General features: G+C 37.9%; 2 protein-coding genes across 3 annotated transcripts in view; one reads left to right on the top strand and one right to left on the bottom strand.

The window, feature by feature from the left end:
• hipk3b (homeodomain interacting protein kinase 3b) overlaps positions 1–4174 on the bottom strand; it is a 36932-nt gene extending 32758 nt beyond the window's left edge. For both annotated transcript variants that reach the window (XM_030160975.1, XM_030160983.1), the window contains exon 1: positions 3823–4174. In XM_030160975.1, the coding sequence (XP_030016835.1) occupies positions 3823–3895 (73 nt within the window). In that variant the 5' untranslated portion in view covers positions 3896–4174. The remainder of the gene's footprint in view (positions 1–3822) is intronic.
• A 2308-nt stretch (positions 4175–6482) lies between these two features.
• On the top strand, positions 6483–17038 carry cstf3 (cleavage stimulation factor, 3' pre-RNA, subunit 3). The gene is made up of 20 exons (XM_030123967.1): positions 6483–6706; positions 7372–7476; positions 7655–7750; positions 11749–11781; positions 12421–12518; positions 12618–12684; positions 12771–12805; positions 12898–13024; positions 13122–13199; positions 13317–13479; positions 14300–14409; positions 14492–14608; positions 14688–14906; positions 15000–15102; positions 15257–15326; positions 15414–15609; positions 15731–15881; positions 16053–16147; positions 16272–16332; positions 16483–17038. The coding sequence occupies exons 1-20, from the start codon at positions 6680–6682 to the stop codon at positions 16680–16682; spliced, it is 2151 nt and encodes a 716-aa protein (XP_029979827.1). The 5' UTR covers positions 6483–6679; the 3' UTR covers positions 16683–17038.
• The last annotated feature ends 379 nt before the right edge of the window (positions 17039–17417 follow it).

The following is a 17417-nucleotide window of genomic DNA, read 5'->3' as shown; positions in this document are numbered from 1 at the left end:
GCTGTAGACAGCCATGAGGCTTTTCCTGTAGCATCAGCTTACATCTTTCAAAGCTGTAGAAGCTTTCGAGCAACCTTGAGCTTCAAACTAAGTGCTTAGAGTTAACCTTTTGGCCTTGGCCCACTCTAAATTAAATTCCAGAGAAAATAAGAATGAGACACCTGCCCACATTGAGCAGCTGGTTAAGAAATGGGCATTAGTATACCAGGCTTTAAGTCAAGTTGATGTACAAGATGTTGCAGGACAAAACAAACAAGCTGACTAATAATGAACAAACTAATTTCCACTAAACATTTCTCCTTTATTAGATAGAGTTTGATATGCACTAATCTTTGTTGTAAAAAGTAGAATTACTTCTTAAGACAATTTGCCAAAAAGCCAAGTGTCTTAGAGAAGGGAGAGAGGCAAATTTACGGGTCTTCATGTGAGAAGTGAAGAAAATAATTGCATTTAAAAGAATGAAAATGAGAGCTGCAGCTAGAAGCTAGCTCCTGTTCACCTCAAAAGAGCTGTGCAAAATGGGTGTAAACATTAACCCGCACTGGACATAAGAAAGACATGAGACATAAGTTTCCTACATCTTAAATCAGCTGTTACAATAAGTCAGTTATGTGGGGTAGAAACCTTTCATGGCCTTTTATGTGGCTTGACATCACAGCTGTTGATCAATGCAGCTTATAGTCCTCAACATTTAAAGTAGTCGTGGTAGTCATAAGGCTAATTATTTTCCTATGGCATCTTAAATTAATGCATTAAGTTTTCCAACTAGGATGATAAAATCATCTCACACTATTCATTCTATTATTATATACTATTGGGTTTGTATATAAAAAAAAAAAGCACAGGCCCTACTATGATCCCACTTTCCTTTCTGCTGGCAGAACCCTTGTAGACTATAGCAAAAGCTGTTGTACAGAATCACAGTTCACAACCTCACACTGTGATGGTTTGCCTGTGTCTCGTGAATACAATCTTCTTTGCTCATTAGATAAAAAGGCCCTCTATTTCCCAAAGCATGTGACTACTTGGTATTTGGACTGTGACTATCATTTAGAGATCGTCTATGTGTTGGATTAGCCGTGTGCGCAATACTGCTGGCTGAAAGAGCACTGAACAACAACTGTACAACCTTTGAACTGACAGTTAAGCTTAATATTAATGCATTTGGATGCATTTACTTAAATACTGTATATCACAACAGTTCATTTTGGACAGGCTGGTTGAACCAATATTTACCTCTCTGAAATTAAACAGATGTCTTCCTTCATGAATGTCTCAACTCAATGTTGATCACTCAATGTTGATCTGATGCCATAACTGTCCATTTTTGTGACATGACACACATTCTTCTCAAAATTTGTCATGAGTTATGAATAAAATGTTTTAAACCAACAGCTCATTTGGAGCACAGATTCAAAACACAGCTTACAAAATATTTTTCCAGTGTTAGTCGGGAAAATAAACCAAACATTTGATGTATGTAAAATGACCAACGAGAAAAACCACAAGTTCAGATTCCTGAAAAGTACAATTCTATCAAAAAACAAATATGAATCCGTTACTTAAGTCACAGATACTGGAATGGTCCACACCCTCAAAGCCCATATAGCACTGTGCATGGATCATACATGCACCAACAGTGACATTTATTATTAAACTCGCTATAAATACAGTGTAACAGACAAAGCACAAAACAGGCTTTTTCACAGTGGCTACTTAACAAACCCATCTATAGTGTTATTAAAACCAAGGGCTCTGACTAGATTACTGGATGCATATAGGTGATTACGTAATCTGCACTAGAACAGATGATTAGTGTTGGTATAGTGGACATTTTGCACCTATCACTTTTGAGATTCATTCAGGTTTAGTGCATAACATTTATTAGTCACTGCACTCTAACTGGAAGCTCTTAGACATTCTGACTTTGTTTTCTGTCTCAAGTCTGTACACGTATCTTGAGATGAGATCATTCAGAACCAATCTTTAAGTTAACCACAATGCAAAACATGTAACCAGCTGTCCGTGGTATAGTAGATCGGTGTGGCGTGGCATCACATGACAACACATTCCTAAGTCCGACTGCACACCAACAGCACCCTCTAATTCCAATATTTTGAGAGGAAAACACTATTTACACATGTATTTACTATCCGCTGTGCTGACTTTCTTCGCCCACTCTTGGTCACTGGTCATTATCACCCACAATTATGCCACTGCAAGTGATGACAGGAGGAAAACAACACATGGATACTAGAGAAGAGGGTCTACAGGAAGAGGATTTACACAAAGATAGCAGCACTGTGGTGCAAAGTACTCATGAAGGTGTCTAAGAAAGTGACTTTTAAATTACTCCGTAGGATTTCACCATTCTACATGCAAAGCCTACATTGGTGAAACTAGAAATTACAAAGCAAGTTTCCCTTCTTCTATTCATAGCTGAGAGCAAACAAATGAGCCCACAACAAGACAGGCTGCCTGGATTTCTGTAGACGCTGGAGTTTCCAAAACCCTCAGGCAGGAGTTCAAATATTAACCCTGGACTTTTTCATTTACATGTAACCGAGAGAACTTGTCATGCTTTATAATCTCAGTAATAACCACAGTAATAACATATCTACTCTGTCTCCTATGTGAAATTTATGTGATTAAGTTGGACAAAATAAATGACGTCAAGTAAGAAAAACAACATGCTCACATTTCACATCTTTATGTCTGCATTATGCACAATCATTTTTGAACTTGTCATGCTTTATAATCTCAGTAATAACCACAGTAATAACATATCTACTCTGTCATTCAATGTGAAATTTATGTGATTAAGTTGGACAAAATAAATGAAGTCAAGGAAGAAAAACAACATGCTCACATTTCACATCTTTATGTCTGCGCTATGCATAATCATTTTTAGGGGGACAGTTTGATGTACTACCATTTCTACCTAGCATATGTAAATGTATGGTTGAAACCGACAGACACTAATGAAAACAACCTACCAATTAGCCACAGGCTGCTATTAATCCGTTTACTTTTACAGGATAATAACAATTACAAATCGTAACAAAAATAGTAAAAAACGTATTACTGTATGCGTCAGAAAAAAGTCCGAGTACAGCTAGTTTATTAAGGCGATATTACTCGAAATCTTCTAGTATCTAGTAATGTAAAGTTTTACATTTATAAATAAGGACCTATTTTATTTATTTATTTTTGTAACTAGCTATTGTCACGCACATCAAATTACAGGCTATGATATAACATTATTTTTCTGGTTAAAGCAGCGTTGAGTCATGAACCAAGCCAGATGTTAGCCAAAGCTAGCTAAAAAAAAAACCAAAAAAAACAATCCCACTCACCACACAGATGGATCGGTGTTTATGGCTTATTTCGAATAAAAAAATATCTGGTTGTTATGTTCATCAAGTAGTTACATATCACAGGTAGTTAAAACGAAAGGTGGTGTTAGTTTCGGGTCGCCCTGACAACACAGAAATAAACATTACCGTGTCCAGTGCACTCACGTTAATTATTACCCCCATAGTCATCGCTATCGCGGTTGGGCATAAAGACGAAAGTAATTCACCATTGCTTAAATAGTCATAGTGGCTGCAGACATAACTAGCGAAGTAAATAGAAAACTAAATGGAAAATGACAGAATCAGTATTATGAGCATTTTAAAACGCCAAAGCTTTCTAGCTAACGTTAAGTTTATAGTTAGCTAAGTTATGACTTTGTATTACGTCACAGCTAAACTATGGTTTACAGGGGTAAGATAAACATAAACATATAGCACTGTTGGCAGCCGTCACTCCCCCACTTACCTTCACATAGAGTCACTATAAGTATAATCCAGGGCTTCTCTGAACATGTTATGGACTTATAAATCCATACCATGTACAGTTCGCCTGCATTGCTGCCATCTTGTCCTAGACGACAGGAAGGGAGAGCTCGCTCTCGGTAACGCCACCATCTCCCACATTTTAAACATTAAATAACTCCGGCATTTGAGCGTCCAGACACACCACACCGAGCCCAAGTTGTAGCTACACTGTTCAAATTCGTCTCCTTCCCTTTAGGGCAAAGCAGCCCATCTCTGAAAGGGTGCCCGTTACCCCGTCTAGATGTGTGGCTCCGCGGCCCTGCCAGCCTCTAACATGTCTCTTTTCTCTAGCAACTGTGAGCAAATGTTTGTGAACTGACGGCATAGGCCAGACCTGACTAATCGATCAGTGGGATAACGCATTCTCAAAGGGTTGGACAAACGAGGATTTCATTCAGTTTATCAGAAATATGTAATGTGAAGACTGTTTTAAATATATCAGCCAAGACCTGTAATCTTAAACATTTTGTGAATTTGCCTAAGGACTGAAAACAATGTGATTAAAAAAGATGAGAAGAATTAAAAATATATAACTGAGCTGTTAATGAGTGATTTAGTTTGTTTCCTATTTACATTCACATGTTTTTTTTTTTTATCCATTTCACATGAAGTCAAAATAAATGTAGTTTGAGTGAACACAAGAAACATGTCATATTGTGTTGATATAAAAGGATAGGGCACATGGTCTACAAGTAAAATGCCTCTGGAATAAAAGTAGTTCAATTTTACCAAATTTGAGACACTGAGGAAGAAAAATTAAGTCAAAAATGCTGGTTGGCTGTAACTTTGAAGATACAGTCCTGGACAGAAATGTGAAATTCTGAGAATTAATGAGAGAATGGGATTTATTCAAAAGGAATGTTTGCCTCAGAGCTACCAGATCTTCTTCAAAACACTGTCTGAACATTGCAGTGTATTCACTTTACAGGGTTTTTTTCTAGTGGGAGATTTATGAATCTATCTGTAAATGTACATAAACCAATATGCATGTATAATAACACTTTATCATATACACTGAAAACATCAGCTGACCAGCACTTTTGTCTTCTATTTGTTTTCAAATTAATATTTATTAAAAATGTGTAAGATTTGCCACATTTGATCTCTGTGGCAGTTTGTAGAAAACTTTAGACTGGTGTAAAGAAAGATCATAAAGAGTTGTAAATCACTCAATTAATGTATTGTTGAGTGTACATCTGTTTACTATTTACTTCCTTGAAGTTTGAAAGTACAGAATACTGTGGAAGATGTTTGGATCTGAATGTAGAGTTGAGAGGCTTAAAGGTAATTTAATGACTTAGAAGTATGGGCCAATTTTGTTTTAGAAAATAGTGCTGATAACTTAGAAGGGTTATGCAAACTTAAAAAAAAAACAAAAAAACATTTCATTTCATTTGGAGACCTACAACATCAAGTCAGCACAAGTATCTGTCACCAGTAAAATTCATTTCTTTCTCTTGTCTTCTTTTGTCTCTAATGACAGCATCAACAGCCGTCTGTTGTTCAGGAAATTAGTAGGGGGAGGCTGGTCTACTGCCCAGACAGTCGGAAGGCACCCAGCTGACAAAGAAAGCTGCTCATAATCCTTCCCTTGTCTGAAAGAACCAGCTGTAATCTAATCCACCAAAGGGCATTTGTCTTTCACAGCCACTAGCAGCCCCCAACCTCAATTACAGACAACAAACTGCAGGCTTTGTCAGCTGGAGAGCAGGTAGAAACACCTCCAACCTGCTGCACCATGAGTAAGCACAGCTGTGGAGGGTTAAAGGACAGATGGGAGGATACATGTTTGGTTCTGCTCTGTTTTTCTTTCTTCTCCTCATGGGGGACATAAGGATGTTTTCTGAAAAAAAAGTCCCTCCCAGTCTCATCCTGTAATCAATTTCCTTAGCTTTAACTCTATACACAATTAATATTTAAAACGTCATAACAGTATGTAGAAGACAATGAAACACAATAATGTCTTGATCTATGATATTAATGTTGTTGTTGCTGCTGTAGTTGTTGTTGTTATAAAGAAAAGCAAGAACAGAAGAAGACTGCGGTTAAATTGTAATCATATAACAGATAACAGTTCTGTGATCTTCTGCTTGGGTCTGTCTCGGTCTCTCCATATAAACATATAAACAGGCACATGCTAGTGCTTGTGATTATTTGTCTCCTCCCGCTGGTCAGATGTGTGATTTCAGTCTTGGCTATAAAACAAGTGTGCGCAGGCCTTAAGAATTCAAAGTGCTAAAATAACCAGAAGGAAAAACGTAATAACCATTAAATTAGTTCAGCCACCTTTCTGAGAAGCTAACATTAACTTACCTAAACCTACCGCAAATGAATGCTTCTTTGGACTTAATATTGAAACATAATTTGTGAGAATGTGTCTTCAATGATATATTGGATTGTAATTATTACTTTTTTAAGTAACACTGAATTACATATTTGCACTTAATAAAATAAAAAATAAATACAAGTAGAACCATCACAAATGCAAGAAAGTTTTATTTTAAAGGGTCATAACCGGAACCGTAATTAGGATTCATGTTGAGTGGGGGGTTTATTATGAAGGAGCCTAACCGGAAGTATTATTGTTGTTGCTCTGGCGGAACGGAACACTAACTTCACGCCATTTTGAGAAGTCGGCCAGCCATTGAGTAGCTAACGTTAGTTGCCTCTGGGCAATGTGATCGACCTCTTTTGAAGCTATGCCGAAGACTTAGTCGTTGTAAAACATTGCCATCACGTTATATTTGAGCGTTTGTTCAATTAATATTACATTGCTAACCTACATTACTCTTCCAGCCATGTCTACCGACGGAGCAGCCGACCAGGTAGTTACAACCACTACATACTGAGGGGCAAGCTAACGTTGCACAAAACTAGCACTGTAAAGAATTCGCAGTCTCTGGTAATGTTTTCAGCGAACGTTGCAGGAGAGGATGTGATAATGTTGCGAAATGTAGTAGTCATTTCCAGCTAGTGTTTCGCTGCTTTTCTTGTCGAGGCTGTTCTTCATCAAAGCTGTAGCTAATTTTAGCTCGTCGCGCACCACATTGGCCTAGCTAACGTTACCTTTGCTACACTGACGCGGTGAGCCTACTTAGTATGTCCTTACTCTAAATTACTGTGTAAATATCGAATTAGCCAGTCTTCAACTGTAACTGTGTTAATGCTTCTGGGTGCTTGTCAATGGAAGCAGCCAGTTGCAAACTAGCGAGTGAAATATATACGTGTTTTTGTCTATTTTAAGCTACATGTCAGAGCCTATCTCGTTGTACCGCATACCGCAGGAGTGCAGCCAGGAATAGAAGAATCCATGAATTATTTCCCTCTTCCAAGTATAGGGCTGCATTTAAGATCACATTCTACAGGCCCTCTTTGGCTGCGGCCATTGGAAATCGACAGTCGCCCACCACAGAGGGTGTTGATATTTTGTAAGGCTGCATAACTGTTCATCACCATAAACATGTTGTTGTTGGATTGTTTTGTCTTGCAGGCAGCGACAGAGTATATTCCGGAGAAGGTGAAGAAGGCAGAGAAGAAGTTGGAAGAAAACCCATATGACCTTGACGCATGGAGCATTCTGATTCGTGAAGCACAGGTTTAGTGACACAGAGTTGCATTCCTGGGGTTAAGCAAATTGGGTTTAAGGGTGGGTTTAAAAGGGGGATGGGGTTATAGAATGTTAAAGTATAATCCATTACGTCTTTTTTTTCCTATATGACTGCCTTTTAAATCTGTTTACTAGTTTGCAATGTAAATTCACTCTCCTCCTTTAGAACCAACCAATAGATAAAGCTCGGAAGACATATGAGCGACTTGTCACACAGTTTCCAAGTTCGGGCAGATTCTGGAAACTATTCATTGAAGCTGAGGTTAATAACTTTTTTCTTTTCTTAAGTGTGCATGGCTGGGATTTTTTCTAACATGATCAACATTGTGATTTTCACACAAACAAACTGTTTTTCACTCCATGATGTTTAAAGTCACAATTCTTTTGTTTTGAACCAATAAGCCTGGCTGTTTTATTAAGTCACACTGTTCAAAAGTTGTTTTCATCATGTTAATCTATAATTTAAAACAAAGGGCTTGGCTACTTTCCAAGGGATTTGTAAGTCCTACAGGGTGAAGAACTTACACCGAACATGGGATACCAGATGCCAACAGTGGTAAACATTTAAAAGTGTCGGGCTCTAGCTAGGCTCATCAAGAATTGTGCCTTTAAACACAAACCAAAGGGAAATTAGCTCTTTCTTTTCCAGAAAAGTCTGCTTATGTTCCCAGAATTTAAAAGTACATACTCTGCGCCATATTTAAATGGGGTAAAAGTGCATTTGTTGCATGTCTGGTCTGCAACAGTATTAAAACAATTTTAATGGTATTGGAGTGCATTAGCCTTTTATTCACTTGTCGTGTCAATTTATTGCCTCCTGTGTCATTTCTTTTGGGTAACTTGATAAACCAATACTGTGTGTGGCCCATTCTTTCCTTGAGACATTCCTCTCCTCTCCTGCAGAAGAAGAAAAATATGACCAATGATTCATTTGACCTAGATATTTTTGTTGTGTTTCAGTCACTAATAGAATCAGCCAGTGTCCCTTGCACATTATTTTTGCTAACTGTGTTGTGCATGTTCAGATGCCCTACACCTCTGCAGACAGTTACCACTTTTAGTATTGAGCATAGAGCTGTGCACAAAGTTGCACAGCATCTGCTCCCTTTTATTAAGTGTCAAACTTTGGCTTTAGGTAATATGTGGAGTGTTTAGTTCTGAAAACATGATCCACGATTAAGCAAATCAGTGGCTCTTACTTGCAGTTGTAGTTATCTTTTTTTTTTTTTTTTTTTTTTTAGTTAAATGCCCTTTCACCCCCACCCCACCCCCCATTCCTTCAGTTTAGGAAACCAAGTGTCAAACATCTATTGTAAAAGAATCACCAGAGTGCCTTTTCCAGATGGACTAGGCTACTCAGTCAGCCCATTAAAAAAAATCTACTACAAATGGCACTAACTGTACTTGTGCCAATATCAATATTCCAAGTACTAATCTAGTAACCCCCTGGACAATGGTTAGAGCAGAATGATTAGTGTAGCTGTGAGTGGAAGGGTAAAACAAAAAAAATTAAACCAAAGGGTGAAATTGAACTGAAGCAGTTTGAAACATCTGTATGACTGTAACTCCATATGCCTGGCTGGTAAATACCTGTAGGTGTGGGTTTTACTACTTTGAACTAGTTGAGCAGTAATGCAGTTTTGCCATGCAAAGAATTTATTCTGCGGATGCAATTTAGGATTTTCATACTAAATATGCCCAGTCTGTGATGGACTACTGATATTAATGGTTAGATATTAGCACTGAGAGGTAGGACAGGATAGATATGTTTAGTTTCAGTGTGTCAAATGTGAAATTAGTTGCAACTTAATGCAGACTTCTAGTATCACAGTTTTCTCTTTTAATCTATAATCTTCCCATCAAAGAAATTTTAGTGTCCTAGAAATAAAAAGGATAAGTATGCAAAGACAAACAGTATTATTGCAAATAGGCCAAACCTTTAAAGTAACCTTTAACCTCTCAAAATTAGTTTCATCTATTGATTATCTTTATTCAGTTGATGTTAACCTGCAATTTAGACAAAGCCTGAGATGCTGGTTTGTCATATCTGCATGGAGAGAGTTCACAATTGACCCTGTGGCCCATGTGGTCTTTGTTTTATTTATTTATGTTTTTGGTAAATTTTGTGAGACATTAAAAAGTATACTTCCCACTGCTCTGTTTTAGTTGATTTTTTTTTTACTTGTTCGTGGTTTAGACACCACCTTAATTTGGTAAGTGTAAAATGGTAGTAAGTTCTTCTTTTGCTCCTTTTTTCAGTTAGATGTCAATACCAGCTCATTTGATATTCACCACAAAGTTGGAATAACATAAGATTACATCTTTAGGTGAAAATGTACATCCTGTAGACTTTTTTTTTTTAATCAAGGAATGTATCAAGGACAGCACATCTTTGTTTTAGAGATTTTACATGGACATAAGTTTTAGTGTTCATGTCATACAAGGCCTAGTGTTTGAGAATCCACCTCAATATTACTTTACATATTGCACACACTAAAACACTTTTATCTGAGGGATAGTGGGCAGAACATACATGGATTTAAAAAAAAAAAAAAAAGACTCCCTACCATCCTCACATTTTGTTTATGTTCAGAGACTAAATAAGTACTACATTCTCACTGAAAAAAAAGTGGATATATGGTGTAAATGACCCAAGAAAACCAGAACACAGTAACCTGTTCCATTTAATGAAACTGAGCTACCTAGATACATTTTCAAACAGTTCATCTCAGCATTCTTTGAATTGTGCCATGAGTTGACTGTCTTTGCAGGGTGGTGTAAATTTTTTTTTTTTAAATTATTTATTTATTTAAATGTTTTTGAACTATTCTGTCCAATAGGCTTTTTAGAACATACGTTTTCTTGCTTTACTTTTCAGTCATTTTGATTAGATTAAAACGATAAATTTGTGTCGCCATTTCAACTGATTCATCTAATTATTTTTTAATCACTGCAGCAGTTGAACTCATGCCCATTATATAATGGATTAATTTTAGGGTTCATCAGGTGATGGAAACGCTGAGCTAGGATTCCTGACGACTAATCCCAGTTATTTTTGTGTGATTGTTTTATTACATTACAATCCATTTAGGGATGCTTTGTGAACACGCAATTAGTAACACCCTCTGTATAATCTCACAACACAAACAATCCTTTCAGTAAATCAAATTTTGCATATTTTAATAGTATTTCAGAGGCATTATCTCATAGCAAGGTGTTTAGTTCTTGATCAAAAATAAACATTTAATCAGACATTTAACCCAGTCTCCACTCTTTTTATGTCTGTCTGCCTTTAATTGGCTTCCCTTTTATTTTAATGGTGAAATCTTAACGCTGTGCTGTTGCACTGCTTGGGTTCAGCAACTTTTAAATAGGTCAGTCATTTTAAGGGAAGCTACCCTGAAGGCACTGTTAACTGCAGCGGGTGGTTAAACTGCTGAGTTTACCATTTTGTAAAGATCTTGCTCTAGTAAATTGTTTCCAGGAAAACTTTAATTTTCTAGAGGTTCAGTGTGTCAGTTGTCTCAAGTAATTTTTTTTTTTTTCCACTATGACTTGAATAACCTTACACTATTGGACTTTCAATGTAGTGCTTTGTTTATGAAGTGTATTTAATGATCTTAAGCTTATATTGCTACTATGGTTATGATATGTCGGTACATGAGTGTAGGTCAGTGAGATAAATGTACTTTTTATTGTAACTTCTGTTCACTAAGTTACTGTGACAGCAATTTACAAAGACCTCTGTTGATCATACATTCTGATATTCTGTAAACTAGCAGACCTGTACTTGCAATAATAATACTTTTTATTGTTTGTGTATTGCTTCATCCTAACGTTTATTTCCCAAAGTCTGATTAATCCAGCCAGTGGGTATTTTTACAATGCTTCAGTGATATTTGTCTTAAAAAAAAACAGTACCAGAGAATGATGATATTAGTTAGTTCACTCCTTTGCAGCAAGAAAAATGTGAATTGTTGCTGCCCACAGTTATTCATGGCAGACGCAGGAATTTTTCTGTAATTCATGGTCACTGGTGTTTATGAGAGTATGTGGCGCAATCAACAAAAACAACAATAAACCCCTTTGTTTTAACGTTAGTTGTCATTCTTGTGTGAATTTCACTTTGTTGATCCCCATGGTTCTGTGTGCTTGTATGTGTGTGAGAGAAACGTGTGATTTGCATGAACGCATGTTTCCTATAAGTCATGAGTAGAAGAGACTGTTGATTTAACATTGCATGTACACTCTTATTTGCAGATCAAGGCTAAAAACTATGACAAGGTAGAAAAGGTAAGTGTCCACCACTCTCACATTAACAATGAGTACATGTTAGTGTGTATTAGTATTATTCAAAAAGCTCCCTGTGCTGTAGTAGGGTAGCTGTTGATTTTTATCAGGATTGACATGAGGTATTTCAGTGAAAGATGAATTATTTTTTCCATGTTCGTCAGCTTTGAATCTATGATTTGCAGTCTTATGTAATCTATTCAGTTGGCCAAATTAATCACAGGTTTAGATAAGGGTAGTATTTGCTCAGATTTAACATGATACTTTAAGCCAGATGTATCCACCAGACAATCCACTAATTTTGCAGATTATCATATAAACATCTATTGATTTTATCATGATGGAGCCTAGATTTTTTTTTTTTTTTTTTTCTTCTGAACATGAGTTTTACCAACAAGTGGCTAAAAGAAGGATACTGTGCAACTATTGAGCTGCATTATGAACCTCCACCAGTTCTAAAATGGGCAAACTGGTTTGAATTTTTACTTATTACATGTAATAATCCTGTCGTGTAACACATGTCAGTTTGAGCACAGGTATTCATTATAGATAGTTGACTTATTGAATACTTCAAAATTCATTAATATGTTTATCTTTGGTTTCAGAACATTCTTAAACTTTTTCCTGCTGTTTCTGCTGTAGTTGTTTCAGAGATGCCTAATGAAAGTCTTGCACATTGACCTGTGGAAATGCTACCTCTCTTATGTTCGAGAGACCAAAGGAAAGCTGCCCAGCTACAAGTAAGAAAAAATGCAGCTTAGTTATGTTGCAGCATGTTTCTGTCTAATAAAATTTACATTTGTTTCTAATTGGCATGTTTTTTTTTGTTTTTTTTTTAGAGAGAAGATGGCCCAGGCCTATGACTTTGCTCTGGATAAGATTGGAATGGAAATTATGTCTTATCAGGTACATAGTGTTAACATCTATTTAATTGTACCAATGCATGTTTGTAGCTCTGCTGATTGTTACTTAAATATACTTTCCTTTTGTAGATTTGGGTAGACTACATCAACTTCCTCAAAGGAGTGTAAGTGCTTTTTCCATGCATTTGTAAGATGATGTGAACCTAATTAATTAAAGTCTGAATGTTAAAATTTTTTTTGCTTTATGCTTCCCCAGTGAGGCTGTGGGCTCTTACGCAGAAAATCAGCGAATCACCGCAGTGCGTAGGGTATACCAGCGAGGTTGTGTGAATCCCATGATTAACATTGAGCAGCTCTGGAGAGATTATAGCAAATATGAAGAGGTGAGGCACCCATCATGGCACACATGAAGCAGATTAAATATGAGATCCCAAGAGAAAAACACAGACTGCTAGACTGACTTCTTTATCTACTTCTCAGGGGATCAATGTGCACTTGGCCAAAAAGATGATTGAGGATCGAAGCAGAGACTACATGAACGCCAGGAGAGTTGCAAAGGTGAGGCCTCACATAAACTCAACTATCCATGAACGTATGAACAGCATGGAACTCTGTACTGTTTTTACAAAGGACATGCTCTCTGTAAACGGGCTGTTGTCTTGTGTGTGTGTTTAGGAATATGAGACTGTGATGAAGGGGCTGGACAGGAACGCTCCCTCAGTACCACCTCAAAACTCCCCTCAGGAAGCTCAGCAAGTCGAGATGTGGAAGAAGTACATCCAGTGGGAAAAAAGTAATCCGCTGCGCACAGAAGACCAGACTCTCATCACAAAGAGAGGTGAATGAGATCAGGATGCTTCAGGATATGATCATCTGTGTCACTTAATGCTTGTACTCCTTTAAGTTATTGCACTATGCATGTCTAGAACCATTAGAAGACCAAGTACAGGGTGGGGAAGCAAAATTTACAATGAACATTTAGTTGTTTTTTTCTCAGCAGGCACTACGTCAATTGTTTTGAAACCAAACATATATTGATGTCATAATCATACCTAACACTATTATCCATACCTTTTCAGAAACTTTTGCCCATATGAGTAATCAGGAAAGCAATCGTCAGAGTGTGTGATTTGCTGAATGCACTCGTCACACCAAAGGAGATTTCAAAAATAGTTGGAGTGTCCCTAAAGACTGTTTATAATGTAAAGAAGAGAATGACTATGAGCAAAACTATTACGAGAAAGTCTGGAAGATACTATTAAAGAAGAATGGGAGAAGTTGTCACCCGAATATTTGAGGAACACTTGCGCAAGTTTCAGGAAGCGTGTGAAGGCAGTTATTGAGAAAGAAGGAGGACACATAGAATAAAAACATTTTCTATGATGTCAATTTTCTTGTGGCAAATAAATTCTCATGACTTTCAATAAACTAATTGGTCATACACTGTCTTTCAATCCCTGCCTCAAAATATTGGAAATTTTGCTTCCCCACCCTGTACATCATGAGGTTTTTATGGTGTTAGACTGCAGCCACTAGAGGGCGTAGGTTGACCTCTTATTCATGGTTCAGCTGTGTTGACCCCCATTAAAGACCAGACAATACTGCACACTTATAACAAAAGCCATGATGTGTGTGGGTGGTTCTGCTCTGTGTTGTAGTGATGTTTGCGTATGAGCAGTGCCTGTTGGTACTCGGCCACCATCCTGACATATGGTATGAAGCCGCACAGTACCTGGAGCAGTCCAGCAAACTGCTGGCAGAGAAAGGGGTAAGCTTTGGAACCTGTTGACTACTGTTTAGAGAACATAAGCTCAAAACACTCCATAACTGTTTTGTTTGCAATCTCTCAGGACATGAATAACTCCAAATTGTTCAGTGATGAAGCAGCTAACATCTACGAACGTGCCATCGGGACACTATTGAAGAAAAACATGCTTCTGTACTTCTCGTTTGCTGACTATGAAGAAGTGAGTATTCAGAAGTTTACTGAACACATTCGATAAGCAGTAGATTTCATATTTTCTAACATTTTTTCTGTCTCCATAGAGTCGCATGAAGTACGAGAAAGTCCACAGTATCTACAATAAACTACTGGCAATTGAGGACATTGATCCCACATTGGTCTACATCCAGTACATGAAGTTTGCCAGGAGAGCAGAGGGCATCAAGTCAGGTCGTACCATCTTTAAGAAGGCCCGAGAAGATGCACGGACACGTCATCATGTGTACGTCACTGCAGCACTGATGGAGTACTACTGCAGCAAGGTAAGGGCACCCAGGATCAGTAGTGTAATACATTTAGTGATGAAACTGCAAGTTTACCATGATTTTTTTTTTTGTTGTCATCTTCTATCACAGGACAAATCAGTGGCCTTCAAGATTTTTGAGCTTGGTTTGAAGAAATACGGTGACATTCCAGAGTACATACTTGCCTACATCGATTACCTCTCACACCTTAATGGTAGGGGTTTTGCATAAATCAAAAGGAAGCCATTTATTGGCTATTAATCTAAATGATGATGTGTAATACTGAGATGCAGTGGTCTGTTAGTGAGATGGTTGATGGTGGACATTTGTAAACTTGGATTTGACTTTCCGTATTTTTTCCTGTCCAGAGGATAACAACACCAGAGTTCTGTTTGAGCGTGTCCTCACCTCAGGAAGCTTGTCTCCAGAAAAATCTGGGTAATGTTAAGTAATAACTGACTTGTTTTTGTCTTCTTTTTGGAAACCATTATCTCTGACAAAGGTTATTGACTTCTGTTTTTTTAGTGAAATCTGGGCTCGGTTCTTGGCTTTTGAGAGCAACATAGGAGACCTGGCCAGTATTCTAAAAGTAGAGCGCAGACGATTCACTGCCTTTAAAGATGAGTATGAAGGCAAGGAAACAGCCTTGCTTGTAGATAGATACAAGTTCATGGACCTATACCCCTGCTCCACCAGTGAACTCAAAGCTCTTGGATACAAGGTGAGCTTAAATGTTGAGGAATAACATTTCACTGCATGTCTTTGCAAAGAAACTGCAAATAAAAAACAGGCTTTTCTGCTCCCTTTAACTGCTGCTTAATGTGTGCACACTGTGTTTGTAGGACGTATCCCGTGCCAAACTGGCAGCCTTACTTCCAGAGACAGTGGTGGCGCCTTCTGTGCCTGCACTAAAGGACGAAGCTGATCGTAAACCTGAGTACCCCAAACCTGACACCAATCAAATGATCCCCTTTCAACCACGTCACCTTGCTCGTACGTAGTCCTTGGCTGTCTTAGAGGTTTTTCACAACTCTAGGTTTAAGGCATACTGATGTCTTAGAAGTACATAGATTTTTTCACCTACTCTTTCTTTCTTTGTGTCACACTGTCTCTTCTAAACTTCCTGCCTGTCTTTGATGTGTCCTCTTGGGTTCTTCCCCACAGCTCCAGGTTTACACCCTGTCCCTGGTGGAGTTTTCCCCGTCCCTCCAGCTGCTGTTGTCCTAATGAAGCTGCTCCCTCCACCTACGTGCTTCACTGTGAGTTGCACGGCTTTAATACTATCAAGCTCATGCTTACTAGTAATGAACAAAAGACAGCTTAGAGCAGCTTTTTTCTGAAATGGGATTCAAAGAATCTTGTTTTTTTTTTTTTTTGCTGCAGGGTCCCTTTGTTCAAGTGGAAGAGCTCATGGAAACTTTCAGGAGATCCACACTTCCTGAGAGTATGTTTCTTTCTTGTCAGCAGTATGAATCCCTAAGTTTCTGTTCATTTGTGAATTTTCTGCATGTTGGATACTGACCATTGCAGCTGCATAGGTCTGGAGTTTCCCATTTTTGCCAAAGTACTGATATATTTTCTCTACACTCCTCAGCTATTGATGCTGCTGTAGAGCTGATCACTGGTAGACAACCTGATGCTCAAGGAGAAGGCAATGGATCCATGGAGAACCATGCGATTGCCAAGTCACTTAAGAGGCCTAATGCAGACTCTGATGAGGAAGACGACAAAGGAGCTATAGCTCCGCCCATACATGACATCTACCGTGCACGCCAACAGAAGAGGATTCGATAAACATACACTAAACCCTGTAAGAATGTAAACATGGTCAAAATGGGTAAATGTTCATGTCCACATTTCTGTGTCTGACAGAGTATACATCCTTTGATCTGTATATTACAAGCCAACATACACACACACACACAAACATAGTGTATGCTCAACTGAGTGTTTCTGTGGATTTTTGTTAACAGTTTTTATTTTTAAAGACTGACCATGATCCTGTACAAAATTTTTAATTCAGTCACTGATTTTGGCACACAGCTCAGCTTTGGCCTTGTGATGTTCCAGTGATGGGAAAGTGGATCCAACCTTTTTTTAGATAAATAAAGGAAACACATTTCCTTCAATAAAAGTGGTAAACAACTCAACTGGTGCCTTTTGTTTTATTTCTGTCCTTTTCTATAACTCTGTTTCTGTACTGAGGCAGAGTGATGTCAGCCTTAATGGTTATCACTAGGGGGCAGCTGTGTATCCTTGATGGATATAGTCAAGCACAAGTACAGACCTTGTTTATTTCAGTTTACATTAAGGTCAAGATTATTTTTATTAGTCTTTGGTACCATGTTTCTACTCTGTTTTGGTGTCGTACAGACATGTTCTTATTTGTGACTCCTCCCAGTTAAATAATGACCAAACACATGTTCTGTCAGCCAGCTGTTCATTTTCACATTTGACTGCTTACATCATTATTTGTCTCGACGGCCCAGCTTTTGTTCAGTGAACATGGTGGCCTATCTCCAATCTAAG

The sequence above is a fragment of the Sphaeramia orbicularis genome, chromosome 3, assembly GCF_902148855.1.
Source record: "Sphaeramia orbicularis chromosome 3, fSphaOr1.1, whole genome shotgun sequence".
In the NCBI taxonomy this organism is placed as follows: Eukaryota; Metazoa; Chordata; class Actinopteri; order Kurtiformes; family Apogonidae; genus Sphaeramia; species Sphaeramia orbicularis.
This window is presented reverse-complemented; position numbering and strand designations above follow the sequence as displayed.

Bases quoted from the DNA above. Each gene is read 5' to 3' on its own strand.
- cstf3 (XM_030123967.1), top strand. From the start codon at position 6,680: ATGTCTACCGACGGAGCAGCCGACCAG. The intron at 15,103-15,256 runs GTAGGGGTTTTG...TTTCCTGTCCAG, and splicing joins TTACCTCTCACACCTTAATG to AGGATAACAACACCAGAGTT. The intron at 15,610-15,730 runs GTGAGCTTAAAT...CTGTGTTTGTAG, and splicing joins TCAAAGCTCTTGGATACAAG to GACGTATCCCGTGCCAAACT.